The sequence below is a fragment of the Sporothrix schenckii genome, assembly GCF_000961545.1.
Source record: "Sporothrix schenckii 1099-18 chromosome Unknown Cont38, whole genome shotgun sequence".
Taxonomy (NCBI): Eukaryota; Fungi; Ascomycota; class Sordariomycetes; order Ophiostomatales; family Ophiostomataceae; genus Sporothrix; species Sporothrix schenckii.
Window position 1 is genome coordinate 1,248,058 of NW_015971139.1, and position 18,209 is coordinate 1,266,266.

The window sequence follows — 18,209 nt, forward strand, 5'->3', positions numbered from 1 at the left end:
GAGCACAAAGAAAGAGCAAGAAGACAAAATAGGTCCAACCTCCACATGAAGAACAATTCCGGTGACCATAATGCAACAAGAATGACAGGTCAAATGGCCAGCCCGGTCTCCCACCAACGCTTGCCCGTGTGCCAGTACGCGAGGTCGTCGCTGTACCAGCGCCAGGCAGACAAGCCTGCCTGATTGTTGCCTGCAAGGCTGACGATTGAGGGCGGTTCGGCTCCTTGCACAAGAGATATCAGGTAACGAGTAGGCGAGAATGGTACTGGCTCAAACAACCACAGACCACAACGTGATGTGTCATCAAGGAACAGCCATACTGTAGCGTGAAGCCACCCGAGAGTGAAGAGCAAGTTGGCAACCTGGCGGGCGCGGCGTGGAAGTCGCTTCATGACAGCAGACGGGAGGACGATGCCCTGCACAACGACACCAACTCCTGACAGGACAAAAAACAGTGCGGGCCCCCACCAGAGGGTGTGCGTGGGAAGTGTAGTTGTACTCGCGGCGGCATGCAAGATAGCCGACTGACCGAATGCAATGACGAGGCCGGTGAGACGGGTGATGGCGGGCAGGTGTACCTTCTCTTGGGGCATGCTTCTCTTGGAGATGTGGCCGTTGGCACCATTTGCCTTGGTAGTGCCGTTGGTGCCGTTTGCCATGTTCTTGGTCTCCGCGGTCTTGCCGCACACTGCCTTACCCTTCGGCAAGATTCCCCGGTTGACGAGCCATAGAGTCGGCGCCATAAAGGCCCATCGGAATGTCTGGTGCCATGTGCTACCCCAGAATCCAGCGAGACCGTGGTCCAGCACTTGGGACACGCTTCCGAATATGGACGGGTAGTTCCAGAGCTGAGCTGCCGTTGACACCGTAGCGATTGAGTTCTTGCCTGAGATGAGAGTACCTAGCGATATTCGTACAAATTGATCAAGGCTCAGGACAAATTGCAGAGCAGCCACCATACCGGCCAACCCCAGCAGGTTTCTGTGCAGTGCGAGCAGGTGAGGGTGGCGATAGAGGAACTCGAGGTAGGCAGGCATGGCCAGAAGAGCAGGCGAAGGCGGTGGTGTCCAAACCGCGCCCATGACCGGAGTCGGGAACTGGTCAACCTGCTGCGACCACGGTGTGTTGCGTGAGGGCGGTGGACCAACAACAAAGTACGGGTCATGCATCATGAGCACAGCGCAGACGTCGAGCACCAGATAGCTGCTCAAAATAGTGGTTATCCGGGTCCGGTAGAAACCGGCCCGTGTTCGCTGACGGCGGTAGCCATGTTTGGTCCCCTCTAGCAAGGACGATAAGCGGACCAGCTCATTTGTGTGTGGCCGCATGGGTGGTGCAAAATTCGGTACAACTGTCTTGCCCCAGCTCCATCCTGTGCAGCAGAGACGTTAGCATGAGAAATACCAAATCACAAGAAAGAGCTGAAACCTGCTGATGTTTAACCCACCAATACCCCTCCAAGCCAGACACAGGTCAATAGCCCAGTCAAAGCGAGCAAAAAAGGAGGCGTGGACTGGGAATGACTGCCAGTAGTATTCGTGGCCCAGGCGTAGACTGCGAGCAATGTCCTCGTCCGGTGCGTTGTCGGCATTTTGGATGTTCAATGTGTCAGTATTGACAACGTCTGCCTCTCTTTCCTTTGTTCCGGCCGGCAGTATCTTCCGCCGCCTAGCCACCCGCTCGCCGTCCCATGGACTGGTCCAAACAAGCACCACCAATGCCCACAGTGTGCCCCATCCGAAAACCAACCCGGCGCCATAAGCAGACGCAAAGTTTAAGCTCGATGTGCGGGCCCAACTGGGACCGTTCCAGAGCGGTGAAAGTTGGTGAGCATTGTAGGCAAGCAGGGCAACGGCTACCGCATACCGAAGAGGTCGGAGCGCCCGGTGTCGACCTGCCACCGCCAGGAACGTGGCTGGCACAATGATAGCGGGCACGGCACAAGCCACCAACATAAGAGGCCGCGCCTCGCCACGGGCCATAGCCGAGCGGAACGCGTTGCGCAGCACGCCGCGCTGGTAATCCGCCAGCGTGACGGCGTCCATGGCGGGCGATTGAGTTAGCTCGGGAGGGTGCAGGCGAAAACGAAGAAAAATACAGACATCAACACCGAAAACAAAACTACGGAAAAGGAGAAAGGGGGAAAGCATGCTTCGTCTATGTGAGGCTAATCATCTTGGAAAGTAAGGGTGGGTAGCTCCTTCCTATTGGCCCAATGCGAGCTTATACGGAGCGTGGGGAAGGCGCGACTGGGTCGACAGGGAAGAAAGGGCAGTTCACGGGGCAGCCGTCGCGGAATTAAAGATCAATGTAGGAATTGGGGCGACAACTTGGAATCACAAGGCGAAATGACACGAAGAGCGAAGCGAGGTGTAACATTGCCAAATTAAAAGGATCATCCAGAAGCCGAGTATGACTTGCAAAATCTTGCTTTTTTTATATAAAAGACGAAGGTTTTTTTTTTTTTACAATTGACCGTGATGGTGAAATTTTTCGAAGAGACCAAATGATAATAATATTATTATTATTATTATCCGCCTTTCTCAGCCAGTCCTGGCTATTGGCGTCTAGCTAGGCAGAACCCTCATGGGGAAAAAACTACCACAGATCTATGCGTGAGCACTTTCTAGGTGCCGGGGGTGTGCAGTAGCCCTCTAATAGGGCCTATCAAGTGGTAATAAGGAAAAGAAAAGAAAGAAGGTAAAACAAGGAGACAACAGGAAGGAAGTAAGAATAAAGGAAGGTAGTAGCGTTAGGCTGGTGTATGTTCAAGCGCCCGGGCAAGGCTATACTCCGGCAGCCTCTCGCTCCGGATAAGCCATCGGAGGAGTGGCCTTGCTGTGAGGCCGGAGCGCAGCCGGCGGTGTAATTCATCGGTGGTGCAGGGCCAGTCCGGGGGCCGGGGCGGTACGTTTGTACAGTTTAGAAGGACGTGGGCTGCGGTCTCTTCATCTGCGCCGCATTGGCATTCCGGTGAATCTACCGCCTGCCTTCGGAAGAGATAAGCCCGGAGGCCTATATGGCCGGTGCGTATTTGCGTAAGGAGGCTGCTTTCGGCCTTGGTTAAATGGTGGTGGCGGCGTCGGACGGCCGAAGCGTTCCAACATGGCGTTTGGTTAGCGGTGGGTGCGTGATCGTGGCCTGTGTTGGCGGCCAGTTGCCACCGGGCCTTCCATCGGTGAAGTACGGTGGCCCAGTCTGCCTCCTCCGGGGCCGGGGGAGGTGGTAAAGCGGGGGGGCGGTAAGAAGCGTGGTACGTGGGGGGGAGGACGGCGTACTGAATAGCCCGCGCCATCGTTTGGTAGGTTGGCCGGGATAAGAAGACGGCTCGTCTGTATTGAAGGTAAAGATCCAACGGCGGTATACCGGCCTCAGAGTGTAGGAGGTGGATGGGTGTAGTACGGTAGGCCCCGATAATCACCCGGAGGTAACCGTGAAAAGCGGCGTCGATACTGGCTGTGGGGCGGCGGTTATTGTTGTTTTCTGGGAGGAACACAATAATATTAATATTAACAACAATGAAATAATCAAGCACTGTTATTTATTTACTTTAGTGATTTGTTTTCGTATTGAAAATATCTTAGAAACATCCAACTATATCATCTACGACGTAACCTTGTGATACCCACATCCTTTTCTCACTCGACACTAACACAGTCGCCTACCATGATAGTCGGGTGCTGTATTTCAGGAGTTTTCGACGTAACCAACCTGTTCTCCCCACCCTCATTGCAGGTCGCCGCTCTATCTGGGTCGTGGCCCATGTGTGTACCGAAAAACACTTTACCGTCGAACCGCCGTGTCTTGGTGAGAGTCACAAACGGCTCCTCGTTCTTGGCGCCCGTCTCCTGGTTGATGCAAACCATGTGGCAGCGGCGGCAGGAGCCCAACATCTTGAAGGACTGCTGGCCGATCTGTAGCCGTGACCAGCCGTCTTCGGCATACGGTGTCTGCTCTTCTCCCGGGCGGCTGTCGAGAACAATGTTGGCGCGGAAGACGGAGGCGGGCACGCTTGGAGCATTGTTGCCGTCTTTGCTGTACAGCCGAACGGCTGCGTTTAGCTCGCGCAGGCTGGCCATATGTATAGCAAGGATAGGACTCTCGTTGGACAAGAGAATGCGTTGCTGCTGGCGGCCGGCCAGCGAGTTTCTGCTGGTGTCATCTTCGCTTCTATCGCCGATTCGACTTGTTGTACTAGATCCTCCGCGGCTGCGAAGGCCGTCCCTCTCAGAATCCGAGTCTGGGGGAGATGGTAGATCTCCTAGTCCCTGGTGCTGGTGTTTTTGCAGGTGCGCTTTGGAGTGTCGCATACTCGTCCCCTGGCCGCCAGGAGGGAAACGCGCCAGTAAACATGGGACACCTAGAGCCCGAGAGAAGAAGCTGCTCACTTTCTCCGACGTGTATACTTGTGCGGCGATCTCCTCCCCACAGACACGCGACGACCGTGATCGAGTCGATGTTTCCGTTGTCACTGTTGGCGCAAACATGGCCGGATTGTTGGAGAGCGGCACGGACACCTCCGAATGGCGCCATTCCTCGTCTTTCCCAGCAAACGATACCCGGAGCACACCCCGGTCAAAATCCACGACTGGTCGCAGGAGCGCCATCTTCGGGTGCTGCTTCTGGCTCAGTGCCCGCCGCGTGCCTCGGTGAACAAGGCACCACTCCCGGTCCCACGCAAGCCCTTCAGGCCGCACCGCCCAACGCGTACCCTGCGGAACGTCGAACGCGCCACAGCTTTTAATCGGGTATACACTGATTTTGGCGACGAAGAGACTGCTTAGGCTTGGGGTTGTGTTTGCGGCTGCATTGGGTGGTGTGGTTTGTTCCACCCCCATTGTGTTGTCTCTGTAAAATTCGTCGAGAAATGCCAGAAATCCGTCTACATCCCCAGCTGTACTCATGGCCCCCAAGCTCACTCGGATGATCCCAGTTGGCTTGCCCGACACAATATCGTCGCCACCTTCGTCGGAACCGCACCGCATTCCGCGCGAAAAGTTGCGCCGCATCTCCCAGGGCTCCAGGCCCAAGGCTGCTGCGACGCCACCCGGGTTGCAGACGCTGCCCGTGCGGAGATGGATCTTTTTCAGTGACACCAACTTATCGAACTCGCCGAGGCTGACCCATGCACCTAGCGCGTTTTGCAGGTTGAATGCCACCACGGCACCAGCCTCTTCTTTTTCCGGAGAATATATGTGGCACAAGGGCATCCCATTTCCGTGGCGCATGGCGGCTAACCCTGTGTAGAGTCGGTCGGCAAGGTAACGGGTATGTGATGCTACTTGGGCCATCGACCCAAAGAGCGTCGCGTGTGTCTCCAGCGCGGCAGCCAAAGCGAAGATACTGTGTACTGGCAGCGTCCCATCTTCGAGTCGGTCGTGTAAAGCATAGCCTCTGCTGCCACCCTGACCCACACTGCCCTTTGTGGCATGCCACTGTTCCTTTGACGAGCAGACGACCATGTCGACGGTACCGCCACCAAAATAGCGCCGAGAATCGAAAAGATGGTCGGCGGGTCGGCGTACAATAAGTCCTCCCAAGTCTGGGAAGCCAAAGATCTTGTAGAAGCTGATGATAGTAAAGTCGGGTGATGTGTGCACGTCACTCAGGTCGAGAGGTGAGGTTGCAGCATAGGCGGCTGCATCGAGTAGTGTCCAGACGTTGTTTTTTCCTTCGTCCCGCTCTATGTCGTCAGGATCAAGTGTCTGATTCTGATTTCGTAGACGATGTGACCACGATAACGGAAAGCGGCGTCCATCCATGTTGGACTGTGCTGGGTAGGCAAAGAGAGTGTTATTGCCGTTCATGGCGATGTCGTGGGTCTCACCGGCTGCCCATGCTTCCACCTCGCCCGACGGCAGACAGACAGCTTTCCCGGCCTCTTCACGCACACCAACCAGGCTCGTGTGGCACGCCTGGTGGTACGCATACGAAAAACCGCCCGGAAGAGCGCGAAAGGCTTCTGCAACTAGCTTGGCGCCGGCCGTTGCGTTGGCTACGAAAATGAGATCAAACTCGGCCGGGTCGGCGCCAAAGAACTGTAGTGTCCTTATTCGGATGTCCTCAATCATGTGTCCGGCAGCTTGGGAGGACGCCGAGGCTGCGTGCGGATTGCCTAATAAGTTGGCCATCATATCGGCAGCGAACCGATCAACCAACGAGCGGCTGTAGAGCGTAGTGCCGGCATGGTCCAGATAGATGCTGTCTGGCAGAGTTAGGAGTCGGCCGAAAGATAAACACGATAGCAAACACACTCACCTTTGAGCATTGGAAATTCATGCTCGCGGAACGCCTCAACAGAGCTGTTGTACGTTGCACGCTTGGCCGCCATCGCAATCCGATGATATGTGCAAACCGGATAGTTTTCTGTTTTGGGGATGGCCGTGTCCCAGAACGAGAAGGGCTTATGAACGCCTATCAGTACGGCGGAGGTATGAGACAGACACAGAATGATGAATGAAAAACCGCGGTGGTTCAAAGAACGAAAGATCAAGAACGAAGAGAGAGAAAGCTGCTTTATCGGGGCCCTTTATCGTCGTGCAAGTGACCTCCTTCCCAGATCACAGAAAAGCCCGTTCTTCCCCAGACCGCCTGATTCCGTCGCATTACGGGGAGGGAAAGAGTTATGGTTTTGCCTCCTCTTTCGCCTCTCGCCGGCCAGTACATCTTTGTCGTCCATAATCATTGGCAGCTGATACGGGAGGACCAGAACGGACTACATTATGTTGGTCGAATAGGGCGGGGAATGCGAAGGGTAACGGCCAATTTAGCGCTAAATGAGTCTCCAGGTGGTGTAAAAGGCCCCGGAGTTGGGCGAAGTCCACCAAACTAGTCGGGCGAGCTGAACTATGTCGTCCGCCATTTAAAGCCCACTGTACGAATAGCGCAATACTGTAGACGACCGCACAGTGTATCTGTGGCTAGTGTGCAAGCACGCGCCACGGCAGCTGGGCGGGTCTGGGGTCAATCCTCCCACGTACGCGTAAAACCGCCAACGCGTCCAGCAATGGCAGGGGTAAGTCAGTCGCGCTTTCTTCGCGTAAAGTGGTTCCTCTATTTGGCGCGCGCTTCCTCATTAAATCTTGTACCTCCCTTGGCCACCATCTTGAACTTTCCTTCGTGCTTTCCACGTTTGACTTCATTCCCTGTTACTTCCATTTTGTCCATTCTTGCGACTGTCTATTCTTTCTTTGCGAGCATCTACGCATCTATCCATCGTTCTTTCCGTTGTATGCATCTACGTCGCTGTTCTTGCCATTGCTTTACCCCTTTCTTTAAACCCTTCCTCCTTTGCTCTTTCCTCACCACACACTACAAACATGGTTGCTTCCTCGCTCGGAAAGCGGATCAGAGCTTCGGACGTGGAAGGTATGAACATCGCAAAACCATAGCTTCTTTCAAGTCTTTTGTCCCTCTACTCACACTACAGACGCAGACGCCAGTCTTTCTCTGAAGCGCGTGAGACGCAGTACCCGCAGCTTCGTGGTCAACGATGAAAACCAGGATCCCAACGCAGTCACATTCGAGGATGCTCTCGCCGCAGATGCCGATGCCACCCCAAAGGTACGACGGGCTATCTCGACCAACAGTACACTCGTCTCGCCGACTAAGACTTCACCCACAAAACGTGCCGTGTCCGTCGCTGGTGTTCCACTTACCCCATCTACACCTCGTTATCGGGATGGCCTCGGCACCATCAGTGCCAGCCGCTCCACAACAGCGACGACACCTGCCACACCTGTCACGCCTAGCACACCGCGCCACCGTGTTATGTCCGCAGGCAGACTCTCTCGGCGTACCACACCGCACGGCCTCTTTTCAAAACCAAGTGAAGGTGTCGGTGGTGATACGACACCCACAACACCACGGACACCGTCTGGGAGCGTTCAGACAGTCTACCACGTAGCGCGGCAGCTTTTTGCGCGAAGCTCGGGCATGGCGGCAGGTTCTCTGGTTGGCCGCGACGATGAGCGCGCGCGGTTGCGGACGTTCCTGAGTGCCAACTGTGGAAGCGACGCCGCGACATCCAAGAGTGACTGTGGGTGCCTGTACGTCAGCGGACCGCCTGGTACTGGCAAGAGTGCCATGGTAAACGAGATGACGGAGCAGGTCTGCACCGAACAGTCTGGCTTTGTACGCAAGGCTTACATCAACTGCATGAGCATTCGATCGTCCAACGACCTTTACAGCACACTTCTTCGGTTACTAGTGCTGGGTACCGGCAGCGAGGGTGACGGAAATAATAGCGACGAGCAGGCTGCTGAAGCTATGGGCGTGGACTTGACAGAAACGAATGCCGTGAATGCGCTTCAGGCTATGTTTCTGCCCAAGGCGAGCAAAAAGGCTGCTTTCGCCAAGGCGGCCGGAACCCCTTGCACCTACCTAGTTGTTCTTGACGAGATCGATCACATCCTGACCCTCGACCTCGAGAGCTTGTACCGGGTAATGGAGTGGTCCATGCTCAAGACATCGCGCCTGGTGCTAGTTGGCATTGCCAATGCCCTCGATTTGACAGACCGCTTTCTCCCCCGTCTCAAGTCGCGCAACCTACAGCCCGAGCTGCTTCCGTTTTTGCCCTATACCGCACCACAAATCAAGAACATTATCACGGCCCGACTTAAAAGTGTCCTCCAGACGACTCTTCCTTCTGTGCCAGAAGCGTCTACTTCCGCCCCTGCTCCTACCAACTTCCTTCCCTTTTTTCACCCTGCCGCCATCGAGCTCTGCTCACGCAAGGTGGCCAGCCAAACCGGTGACCTACGCAAGGCCTTTGAGATCTTGCGTCGAGCACTGGACCTAGTCGAGTCCGAAGCCCGCGAGAAGTACCTCAACGACGCGCGTGATGCTTGCAACGCAACCACATCGAACGTGCTTACGACACCTACGAAGAAGCAGCCCCTGGCCGAGAACATGAACTTGGCCTCGTCACCTCCTGCCTCGGCAGCGTCATCTCGCACAGTTCCAAAGCGGTCGTCCTGGGCGTCGTGGGCCGCCCAGAACCTGACCATTGAAAACGCGCCCCGCGTGTCCATTGGCCACCTCAACAAGGTCACCGCATCCGCCTTTGGCAACGGCGCCCAGCAGCGGCTTAAGGGCCTCAACCTGCAACAAAAGGCGGCACTGTGTGCCCTGATGGCATTTGAAAAGTGGACCCGCGAGGCATACGCAGCTGCACAAGCCGCTGCACAGACGAACACGTCGCTGCAGCCGTCCAACGGCGTCAAGAAGCTCGTCAAGGCGCCCACACCCAGCCGGCTCCAGGTGCCGGGCGGTGGTGCGGCAGGTACGGCAGCACCGACCATCAAGAAGCTGTATGCGACATACAACCTCATGTGCAAGCGTGACGCTGTCCTGCACCCGCTCTCAAGCTCCGAATTCCGTGAGGTTGTCGGCAGCTTAGAGACCCTGTCGCTGGTGACTGCCGTCGACGGCCGCAACGGATCCTTTGCGGTGCTTCAGTCGGTGCCCGGCAGTGGGAGTGGCCGGCGAGGTCGGCGGCCCGGTGGCGCTGTCAGCAACAGCATGATGGGCGGAGGCAGTTCGGGTATTACTGGTGTGGCTGGTGATGAGAAGCGCGTTGCCAGCTGTGTTGGCGAAAAGGAGCTGCGGCAAGCGCTGGATGGAGCCGGCGCCGATATTTTGCAGAGTATTCTCAGCGGCGAGGCGCTCGACTGAATTTTTGTATTTGGCAAGCATTTTCATTCTACTTTTTACTCTCTCTGTGTGTTTTTCTTTTTCCTTTTCATGGGCGCAGTCTACAAAAGGAAGCATGGCAGCATCTTGGCGTTTTTTGGTATCAATTATCGGTTTTCTTTGGTGTGTGGGCGGGGGGTTCGCATACGTTACGAAGGGTTTTGGCAACAAGCGATTAAGTGATAGGAAACGATGACAGTGGAAACAGCTGCCGCAAACAATAAACAAACACAAATGCCTTGCACTTACAGACTTTGCGAACGCCGCCAAGCTGTCAGAACTAGTTTCTCCAACTCCCAAACTGTGCCAAGGATGGCCAACCCAGCTTAGACAGACGGGAAGCAAAGCGGGAGAGGGAAAATAATCTAAAAAATTGGTTGAAAGGGCAGAAAGCTTGATCAAGTGTCTGCAGTGAGGCAATTGAACGAGTGGTGCAAGCTCCAGAAGTTGCTGTCTCTGCTGGGAGACAAGACGAGACTTGATTGAATTCAGCGAAGCGCACAGAATCTAGAACAAAAGATGGAAGGAAAGGGGGTGAGACGGACATCAAACGGGCTACTTGCCAAGGCCGCGAAAGGCCAATAGGGTGGCATGGGAAGCCAGAACAAGCAATGCGAGGGTGCAGAAATGGGGAATGAGACAGGGGACGATGCGAGAATATAGAACGTACGGAGTAAAAAGGAAACAGTGATACGATGGTGACGGGAGATGACGATGTGACCTCGGGCAGATTGATAATGACAGCTGGAGGTCATTTCTTGGCCCTCGAAACTCAAAGGGCCGATGTACAACGTATTTATTGGCGATGTTCCCAGATGCCAAGATAATTATCTCGCTTTGCAACAGCCTTACGGCGAACTTGTTCCTTTATTTGGTTGTTTCAACCCTCCCATCGGCGCAAACCACGTAAAAAAAAAACGCGCAGACTGAGCAGCTGTTTGCATCGAGGTGCACCGCAAGTAGCTTGTAACCGAGATATGGCTGGACCGGTCGGATTTTAATCCTGTATTTGTGCCGGTTTCCGTGTGCCCCTTCTGTGCACATTTGCCCTCGTCGGCGTTGTTCGACCCTGCACGGGCCAGTGCTGCCAATCAATCAGGTGTGATCGTAGGCGGAGTGAGTGACGGAGAACCCCGTTTGAAAATAAGGCAATTGACTAGTGAACGGAGGCACGACGGACGTGGTTCAACGACAAAAGGACGACAGAAGTACAGAAGCAGATAATGGAAAGAAAATGACGAACACAACGATGGTGCCTGGTAGTGAATCTAGGTAAAGGAAACCTGTGGTGTGTTGGCAGGCTGTGTTGGCAGCACGGAGATGACCACAGACCACCTGGAGCTTTGTAGCTGCTGCGGTGACGCAGGGCCACATAATACTCCGTATGCCAGGAGCAAATAACTCGCGACGATAGTCTCACGAAATGAAGAGGTTAGAGGACATTGCCTCGGAGTGAGTATATACCGAGTTCAGTGTCCACCAGTGCTTCCTTCCACTACAGCCCGTTCTCCTCGATACGGTCCCACCTTCCCGTGATAGGTTGTTGAGCTTCTGGGCCACTTTGTCTCCTTCCTAAAGTTGTTTTTCTCGTTTTTATCTGTCTCCATTTTCTAATCTGTTTACGACGTACGCTGCGCACCTCCCTTTTTCACTGTCCTTCCCTCTTGGTCAAGGGTGATGCCAGGTGAGGAACAGCCTACCATAACGGCCCCACCAATAGTCTGCCCAACACCCCCCCTAGAAGTGATCTAAAAATGCATGTGCACCCCTGGCTCCTTCCTCAGATAACCTTCCCCACTACCGAAAGTGCCCCATACGAGGCAAGCATTGCGTGGCCTATTCTTTTGTGAGTTTTGCCCCAGATCCCGAGACAGGGTTCCGCGTCTTAGCCAGCCAGCACCAGCAAAATAGAGGGCTGAAAGGCCCCTAAGATAAAGTCGTCGCAACCGCATTCCCGCCTCTGCCCTCTTTGCGCCCTTTCTTGGCATTCCACGCGACATCAACCGATTGTTGCGGCTTAGATACACAAGATACGGAAGACAGAGGGAAAGGGCGAACAACCAAACCCAAGAGACAAGGCAAGAGCACTCCGAACCGATACAAGAAGAAGGGCCACGGGCACCTTTTTCTACACCAGGAACCTATCCGACACCAACAGCAACGCCACACCATCGACAACGACTTCCACCAGCAGCCGCCACAGCGCACGGCGGACCGCGGGTCCCCCGCCAACACCCCATGAGCGACTCCAGCTCGCCGCCGCCGCCGCCGACCGCTGGCGCAGCCCCGCCCGGTGCCGAGGTTGCGGCTGGAGCAGTGGTGCCCCAGTCTCCGGCAACGACGGGGACAGCCAACGTGGCCGGCAGGGGGACGGCACCTGCAGTCACAGCAGCGGCGTCTGTGTTAACAGTAGACCCGTCTTTGCCACCAGCACGAAGGCCTGATGGGCCTCCGGCTCCAGCTGCTGCAGGCTTGAGATCCTCGTCACCGGCATCATTGCGAGGAAGCCTACGAGACCGTGGACAAGAAGAGGACCTTGATCACGATCGACGAAGCCAGCGAAGCTCGGAACCTCAACGACAGCAACAACATACATCTCCCGCCTCCTCCACGACGACACCGCCGCGCCGACGCTCCTTCTTCTCCCGCTTCTCCCTCCCGTTCCACGCGCCCGCCCGCACCATCGCCGACTTCCACATCCGTCCTGCCGAGCCACATCGCAAGTATGGCGCCGGCGATCATGTCCTAGGCGCAGTCGTACTGGCTGTCGTCAAGCCAGTTCGCATCACCCACTTGACCGTGTCGCTGCGTGGCCTCGTGCGTGTCTTCAAGGACCCCAACTCGGCTGCCACGGCAACGTTGCCCAACGATACCGCCACCGACTCCTCGTCGTCCTCGTCGCGTCTACTGGCATCGAAATCCTCCTCCTCCTCTTCCTCCTCCTCCTACCTGGGCAACGGCCATGCCCTTCTCTTCCGCGATGAGATGGTCCTGAGTGGCGCCGGCCGGTTAGAGCCCGGCAACTACGAGTTCGAGTTCGACCTCATCTTTCCCTCGCGGGGGCTGCCTAGTAGTATCGATGTGAGTCTCGCGTCATTGGCGTTCGTCCACTACGGTGTCGATATCTAACTAACTGTGTCGTTTCTGCTTCTAGTTTGAGCGTGGCTCCATATGCTATGTCATTACCGCTACCCTTACTCGTCCGACTACGGTTGCACCCACTCAGTCTTGTGATCGGAGGGTCTATCTCGTTGACCCAGTCGACATCGGCACAGTACCGAAGCCACGGCCGCGCACAATCTCCCTTGAGCCCATATCGAAGCGGTCCAAGAAACGCAAGTTCGTTGTTGTGACCCAACCGCCATCAGGAAGCGGTCCCACTTCGGTCATACCAGCAGGCTCAGCCGGCGCTGCAGGCGCCATGTCCACAATTTCCTTTGCGTCGGGCAGCGGCAGCACCGACCGGTACGATACTGCTGCGCTTTCTGACCGTGGGTCGGCGCGAGATAGTACCCACGGAACCATACAAACCGAAGACAACGAGCATGACGGCTACGCTGAAGCCCAAAGTCGGACGTCACGAACGTCACAACCTCGAAGTCCCGCGCCAACGGACATCCGTAGCGAAGTCAGCGTTGACAGTGTGACCAGTGGAGGGAGCGAAGGCCGCAGTAGAAGCAGTGGAATTGCAGGAACAGGTGGCGGCGCAGGATCTGGCTCGGGATCTGGCTCAGGATCTGGTTCCGGAGCAGGACCTGGTTCTGGTCTAGGTTCTGGAGCCATTTCTGGGGCTGGTGCTGCAAGCAACGTCGTCCGCCTATCGAGTCCAGCAAGCTCACACGCTCCAGCAAGCATGGCTGGACAATCAGTGGCATCAACCACTGGTACGAACACATCCTCGTCAACCATCACAAATCCGGCCGCCGGCAGCAACAACGGAAATAGCACTTCTGGAAATGGCTACCGATCACACCCCGGGCCCGTGTCGTCTGTTTCTACCACTACCGTGAGTGGTGTTGTCGACGACCGAACGATTACGGCCACAATCGACTTGCTCAAAGGCGGCTGCCTTCCCGGCGAGGTCGTCAGCGTGAAAGTCTCCGTGCAGCATGTGAAGCGCATCAAGAGCTTGCACGGCGTGGTTGTCACCCTTTACCGCCAGGGCCGGATCGACTCTGCACCGCCAGAATTCATGTTCCCTTCTGCGGGGACGAGCATCGCTGAAGAGGACGAAGAGCCCAACGGCGAAGGCGCAGGCAGCAACGGCGTTCTGCTAAATAGCACCACAGACGCCGGCTCGCAGCCGCATCCCGATCTGGATGACGAGCAAGCTGAACCAAAAAGTCGGAAGCAACGGAAACAAATGGAGCGAGAGGCAAAAGAGAAAGAAAAACAGGCGAAAGACCGAAAAAAAGACAAAGAACATAACCACAAGAGCAGCAAGGACAAGAAAAGTGGCGGCGGGAACGGGGCTGCCAAGCACGAAAACTACTATCCCAAGTCCAAGACTGGTCTTGGCGGCCTGTCTCTTATGTCTGCGGGTACCTGCAGTGTATTTCGCAAAGATCTCTCGCAGTCCTTTAGCCCACTGATCATCGACCCTCGCACTTTGCAGTCAAGCGTGACTGCATCTGTCCGTATGCCCGAGGATGCCTTCGCCACCATCAAGGGTGTTCCGGGTGACATGATCAGCTTCAAGTATCAGCTTGAGGTCATTGTCGACTTGGGAGGAAAGTTGGCTGGCCTGCTACAGTCTGGCGTCGGCCCTACCGGCCCCAATTTGGTCAGCAACAGCAGCAATCCGTATGATGGCAAGCCCATGCTGGCGCCTACATCGGCTCTCTGGAGCGGCGGCAGCAACATGATCGATACGGACCAGCTACGGCGACAAAAGGGCGTGATCTTTGTTGCCTTTGAGGTCGTCGTCGGTACGACAGATACGAGCCGGCAACGCGGCCGTGGCCTTAAAGGAACCGCACTGTCTCTGGATGTCCAGCAGCAGCCAGACCCACAGCAAATCCTTTTGCAGCAGCAACAACAGCCATTGCCATATGTCTCACGCCACCCCCCTGACTGGTACCCAGAAGACCGTAAAGGTCCATACCAGCAGCCTGAGCAACCTCCGTACCCGAGCTGGCCAGCGAACGGGACAGCATCTGGCGGTACCTTTGCAGGGCCATCAACTGCGCCACCAGGCCCTCCTAACGAACCTTACTACGAGCAACAGCATTATCCACATTACCAGTACCACCAGCAGCACGACTACAACAACAGCAACTACCACAATCATCCTCGCCATGGGCACAACTATAACTACTATGACGAGCCAGGCTCGCCGTCTGCTACTGCACCGCCCCGCCCTCCGTATATCGATCCCGGGCAATCGTCACAAGCACCGCAATACGTGCCGACGGCTGAGATGCTTGCTGCTGAGCGTGACCCCAACATATCAGAGAAGGAACGAGTCCGCCGTGCCGAGCAGCGGCTCCTGCCCAGCCATCCTGGTGAGGCTCCAGGATCATCGGCGCCAGTAGACAATGGAGAGAGCAGCAGAAGTGCCGGCCGCCATGCACCGTCCGCTCCCACGGCCCCAACACTCGATGAGTTGACCACCTACGGGCCATTTGCGCCCCCGTTCGACGCCGACTCCCGCCCTGGTCCGGCACAGCCACCAACCGAGGACAAGCAAGAGCTAGAGCGGCGGCGGTTGCTGGCCGAAGCCAGTGCACCTCCTTCTTTCCCAGAAGACTACGAGGACGTCGGATCGAGCAGCAACAACACCCGTGTCGGCAGGACGACAAGAACGTACGCGGCTGGTCCAAGCAGCAGTGCCGGTGCCCGGGTGCCAAGCTTCAACGGAGCTCGTGCCACATCCGCTGACCCATCGGCGCCGTCGGCGCCATCCGCACCAGTCATCGAAGAGGACGATGGCCATTATCAGCAGTACGATCACAGTCCTGCTTACTTACATCCTCCTCCCGCAAGCGGCTCGTCGTCGTTTCCCTCTGCGCCGCCAGTTGCTGGGCCTTCAGCCCCGCCTGTGTCTTCTGCAATGGCACCATCTGCACCTCCTGCCGATGCTCTTCTGGGTGATGATATTGTGAGCTCCAGTGCTGTGGATGATGCTCCCAGCGCCCCTCTTGCCGAGGATGTTGATGCTCCAGCAGAGGGTACCACGGATGAAGAACGCTATGGCCGGCACTATACATACGGGCCTGGGAGTGGACCAGAAGCCGTCCATGGAACTAGCGGTGGAAACGAACATGCAGAGCCGTTGCCACGGTATGAACGGTGAACAGGGAACGTTTCGAAGAGAGAATATAATCACCTCTACAAATATGAGATCTTGGAATTGGGGTATGGCAATTTTAGGCCAACGTGGAGAAAATCAAGGGGGAAGTATATATACATTGTACGATTCATAGATACCATTTACATAAATCATCTTACTTTTACATACGAGAAACGAGGATTTGGACAAGACATTTGTACCAGACATAAATGACAATGATATGAAGCAGATCACAAAGAACGTTGGAAAACCAATAAGTCTTGAAACTCAGGAAGCCTATTCGGTGCGTCCTTCTTCGCCTTCATTTCCTGTCAATCCTATGGAGGTGGCCCGTTACAGTCGCACCAAGAAAAAACTTAGATGGAATAAAAAAGAGAAGCGCCCAGTATCGCAGCTCGTTTGTTCTTAGCAAACGAGGAGCGAAAAGTGCAGATATTGCGTCTCAGAATAATTGAAAAAGAAAAGCAAACACAATCTGATTTTTGTTTCCCCTGGAGGTGGATCGTGCATGCCATTTGCCGATTCTCAACACCTCCAACAACTTGAGAGCCAATCACACAAATATGAATTGTCTCCCTTCCCGGCCAGAGCAAAAAGGGTCAAGAGTTGGACTGGTAAAACGCCTTTCCTTCCTCCCAATTCGCCTGCCTTCCCAATGCATCAAAGTCGAACAGTAAGCAATGAGATGGAAATCGTAAGGGAGAAAATAACCGTAACATGGTACAAGTGATAGAACAGAACCAACTGAAGAATAAATGAATAAATAACCGTCCCAGCGCAAGACGCAGTAAATAAAAGAGTCGTTAGGAAGTTCGAAGAAATGCAACGCAGAAAACGAAAGTGGAGATGTCGCAAATTTGAATAATAAAAAGATGGATGTCGCCCCGGATATAGAAAAGGCGAATGCACTACTGAGCGGTGCGAGTCAAAGACAAAGGCCAACAAAACGGGACAACGAGAGATACACAATGCAATCTCGTATCATGACTGCAACGGTCGGTATCTGTTGGGCCAGTTTCGTTGAGCCAGGCGGGGAGACCTCCCGTCCTCCCACAAATGTGCCGAATAAGCTGCCGTAGTGTCGACGATTGAGATTGTTCTTAGTCGATAAAGGCACATCCGAACGAGTGAAACACGGCTAGGCAGAGGTCCCAGGGAAGGGCCAATCCGCTACTCTAGGCGCACTCGGCCACGGTAGGCAGGAGCTTGCGGACAAAATGCGGCATGGCATTGCGCGTCTGGTCTGCAAGGCTCGGCTTGCCGCTGCTTCGGGGGCAGGAAGACGACATGTTTGCAGTCGAGGACACGACGGTCGTGGTCGATGTAGAGGTCGTCGTAACGGGCGGCGTGAACGTCACAAGGCGGGCCGGCGAGGACTTGGACGGCGTCGACGGCGACAGCTTGGCGTGATGCTTCGAGGGTGTCTTTGTCGGAGACGACGAGGCCGGCGTCTTAGACGAGGACGACGGCCGCGCGGGGGGAGAGTAAGGAGACGGGCCTGCAGTGGGTCGAGACAACGAGATTTTGTTGGTTGCCGTCTGCAGGCGCTGGTCCACAGGCCCGTCTAATCGTCAATCGATGCCGTGCTGTTTCTTGAGCCGAGCTAAATTCTCTTTGCGGGCCTCGAGGTCCTCTTTTGACTTGGCCACCTTGTCGGGCTGATGGTAGAGGACGACGAGGTAACGGTTCTGGAAGTTGAAGCCGTTTAGCTTGTCGCAAGCCTGCTTTGCGTCCATGACGTCTTCATAGACGACAAAGGCAGTGCCCTTGGTGTTGTTGGCAATGCCCTGACGCACTTGGCTGGGATGTGTTAGATGTTGTCCGAAGGAGGGAGGGGAAAGAACAAGAAAGCTAATGGATCACGTACCGAATGGCGCCAAACTTGCCAAAGAGCTCAAAGAGCTCCTCGGGAGTAACGTTGTAGCTAGAAGGGTGGTTAGCGAGAAGGTCCAGTCACATATTCCTCGTCGCATGCGCAGCAAGAGGATAGACGACATACCTTAGATTCTTTACGAATAAAGCTCTGTTCGAGAGAAACGCCATGACGTGGTTAGCAACAAGATGGACAACCAAAAAGTGTGACCACGACGAACAACAGCGCGGGGGCCCAAACGCAGATGCCAGATTGATAAAACAGAGACAGGATCGCTCGACCGAGCGTGCAATAGACAAAAGAATGGATGCGGTCTTAATGTTCGACGGCAGACGGATGAATTTTGACACG

General features: G+C 55.3%; 6 protein-coding genes across 6 annotated transcripts; 2 read left to right on the forward strand and 4 right to left on the reverse strand.

Moving 5' to 3' along the window:
* Positions 1-89: 89 nt before the first annotated feature.
* On the reverse strand, positions 90-2,045 carry SPSK_06072 (uncharacterized protein; the record flags this gene model as incomplete). Its single annotated transcript, XM_016732780.1, has 2 exons — positions 90-1,372; positions 1,448-2,045. 2 exons carry the CDS (start codon positions 2,043-2,045, stop codon positions 90-92), a joined length of 1,881 nt encoding a protein of 626 aa, XP_016592123.1.
* A 707-nt stretch (positions 2,046-2,752) lies between these two features.
* SPSK_06673 (uncharacterized protein) lies at positions 2,753-3,295 on the reverse strand (the record flags this gene model as incomplete). Its single annotated transcript, XM_016733374.1, has 1 exon — positions 2,753-3,295. One exon carries the CDS (start codon positions 3,293-3,295, stop codon positions 2,753-2,755), a length of 543 nt encoding a protein of 180 aa, XP_016592124.1.
* A 343-nt stretch (positions 3,296-3,638) lies between these two features.
* SPSK_05938 (molybdenum cofactor sulfurtransferase) lies at positions 3,639-6,331 on the reverse strand (the record flags this gene model as incomplete). The annotated part of the gene is made up of 2 exons (XM_016732646.1): positions 3,639-6,205; positions 6,259-6,331. 2 exons carry the CDS (start codon positions 6,329-6,331, stop codon positions 3,639-3,641), a joined length of 2,640 nt encoding a protein of 879 aa, XP_016592125.1.
* Positions 6,332-7,319: 988 nt separating this feature from the next.
* Positions 7,320-9,675, forward strand: SPSK_05979 (cell division control protein 6; the record flags this gene model as incomplete). The annotated part of the gene is made up of 2 exons (XM_016732687.1): positions 7,320-7,368; positions 7,430-9,675. The coding sequence occupies 2 exons, from the start codon at positions 7,320-7,322 to the stop codon at positions 9,673-9,675; spliced, it is 2,295 nt and encodes a 764-aa protein (XP_016592126.1).
* Positions 9,676-11,447: 1,772 nt separating this feature from the next.
* Positions 11,448-15,988, forward strand: SPSK_05822 (uncharacterized protein; the record flags this gene model as incomplete). The annotated part of the gene is made up of 3 exons (XM_016732533.1): positions 11,448-11,539; positions 11,715-12,774; positions 12,848-15,988. The coding sequence occupies 3 exons, from the start codon at positions 11,448-11,450 to the stop codon at positions 15,986-15,988; spliced, it is 4,293 nt and encodes a 1,430-aa protein (XP_016592127.1).
* Positions 15,989-17,556: 1,568 nt separating this feature from the next.
* SPSK_06705 (pre-mRNA branch site protein p14) lies at positions 17,557-18,028 on the reverse strand (the record flags this gene model as incomplete). Its single annotated transcript, XM_016733405.1, has 3 exons — positions 17,557-17,785; positions 17,853-17,909; positions 17,985-18,028. The coding sequence occupies 3 exons, from the start codon at positions 18,026-18,028 to the stop codon at positions 17,557-17,559; spliced, it is 330 nt and encodes a 109-aa protein (XP_016592128.1).
* Positions 18,029-18,209: the final 181 nt, after the last annotated feature.